Genomic DNA, 2,121 nt, shown 5'->3' with positions numbered 1-2,121 from the left:
TGCATTTGGGTGTTTGTTGCGATTATGTCCATTCCTTTCCTGATGACAGGGACAAAGGAGGCTAACAATAAAACAAGCTGTTTTGAAATTAAAAACATGACAGACTGGAAACGAGTGGAACGACTCAATTATTTGGGCCTGGTGTTTGGCTTCTTGATCCCATTTATCACCATCCTGGGCTGCTATGGGTGCATCATCCAAAGACTATTTGCCAGTCGGAAGTTACAGAATCGACGGAAAAAGCAGAGCCAGCGCTGGCGAACGTTGTCTCTAATCATTGTTATTCTCAGCACCTTCCTGCTATGCTTTGCACCGTACCACATAGTCCGCACACTTCATCTGCGGGCTGCTGTAACGGGAAATAAAGATCAGGAGACAAAACTGCTCAAGATTTTAGTCATCACTTTGTGCATGGCTGCAGCCAACAGCTGCCTGAACCCCTTATTATACTATTTTGCTGGAGAGAGCTTCCGAACCTCCTTCAGTAGGGCCTCACGCCGCATGACAATCAGCTCTTTAAGTGATAGTATACGTCTGTCACGATATTCGTGGAGCCTGAGGAACCAAACAGGAACCCAGAGGAGGAGGTGTCAGTCCATAGACATGGTACAGCAACCAGAGGAAAAGCTGGACTTGGGCAGACAGTAAATAGAAATAGAAAATATTTGTCAAATACTATGGCATCAAAGATGAAGTAGAAGCATAAATGAGATTTCCAGATTTCCAGAAAAATGCAAGGTCCACCTTACTAAAAATTAATATTACACTATATTTGCTTGTTGAAACCTATAGTTTTTAATCACTATATTAACATACACATACAACAGTCATTTACATATTTATTTGTTTATTTATTTATTTATTGGTCATTTTTAAACTGCCTAAAGGTTTCTAAAATAGCTGATATGCATAAATAAATTTAGCTAAATGCCAAAATTCGCCAAAATTTCAGTTTTAGATTGGAAATTTTGTAGAAATACTTGAAGGTTTTAATGTCTACATCACAACAATCTGCCAGTCTAGAAAAGATCTTTACATTCTCTGGAACCAACTGAAAATCCAGCTTTGCCACCCTACAGTGACTAAGCAGCTGGGACTGTCTATTGTGTTTGAGATTACGCAAACATATAATTGCACACAGGTAATTCAGTTAATTACATGAATTTCATGCTTTATTTATCAAAAGCGCAAGAAAATTTATTTCAAACATATTGATACAACACTAATGCTTATACGATTTATATCAATATACAAATATCAAATTCATTACAGTACAATATGGTGGTGTCTTTATACAGTACCTTACTTCAGTACCACAGAGATAAAAATTGCCTGGTTTCCCTTTTCACTTGATTAACATTTTGAAAGAACAATAATGGAAACATCTGTTCTGAACCAATCAGTCCATTCATGGCATATAATAATACGAAAGCTGTGCATTAAACACATTGCGTTGTGCTGGTGTGAAAGGTTGCCAGGTGTCACTACAAAATATTAATTCCATCATCAGCTCAATCAACTATCCAAATATTGGAGAAATTGAAAATAGAGTGATATTTTCTTCTTTGTGTAAGTACTGTATGTGCATTGGAAATCACTGTCACAGATGTATTTCTGCTTCATGCTTTTTTGTTTTTAAAACTCAATGTGGCATAAAATCAGATATTTCAGGTATGTCTGAAGCACAGAGTGGATTCAGCTGTCAATGAGTTGTGCTGTAAAAGCCACACCATCTCACAGCTCTCTGTACTTTAAATAAAGGTGTTTTTGAATTCTGCATTCTTGGAATAATAATTTTTAATACTATGGCTGTTTAAATGTGTACTGTTTTATATATCCACTATGTATACATGAAGCCTTTGGAATATTTCTTCTGTATATTCTGGTAGGTTTAAAAAAAATATCTACTGCTTTAGAGGGATGTTAATTGCACCACTGATGATGTAACCTTTGCCAAAAAAAAAGCAACAAACAAACAAAAAAAAAACAATTCCAGGGTCTATAGAAACTTCATGGTACTTCAAGTAGCTCAGTTACACAGTTCCTATGTGTCACATGGTCAATTGTTGACATTTTGTACCATGTAGTTCTTAAAACAGGAAAATGAATTAGGAGGAACTT

At 36.2% G+C, this 2,121-nt stretch overlaps 1 protein-coding gene across 1 annotated transcript in view; it reads left to right on the top strand.

Annotated features, from left to right (window-relative positions):
* cysltr3 (cysteinyl leukotriene receptor 3) overlaps positions 1–1,777 on the top strand; it is a 5,817-nt gene extending 4,040 nt beyond the window's left edge. The window contains exon 2 of the mRNA XM_060868303.1: positions 1–1,777. This exon is cut by the window's left edge and continues 425 nt beyond it. Within this exon, the coding sequence (XP_060724286.1) occupies positions 1–648 (648 nt within the window). The 3' untranslated portion in view covers positions 649–1,777.
* The last annotated feature ends 344 nt before the right edge of the window (positions 1,778–2,121 follow it).

Source organism: Tachysurus vachellii, chromosome 4 (genome assembly GCF_030014155.1).
Source record: "Tachysurus vachellii isolate PV-2020 chromosome 4, HZAU_Pvac_v1, whole genome shotgun sequence".
In the NCBI taxonomy this organism is placed as follows: Eukaryota; Metazoa; Chordata; class Actinopteri; order Siluriformes; family Bagridae; genus Tachysurus; species Tachysurus vachellii.
This window is presented reverse-complemented; position numbering and strand designations above follow the sequence as displayed.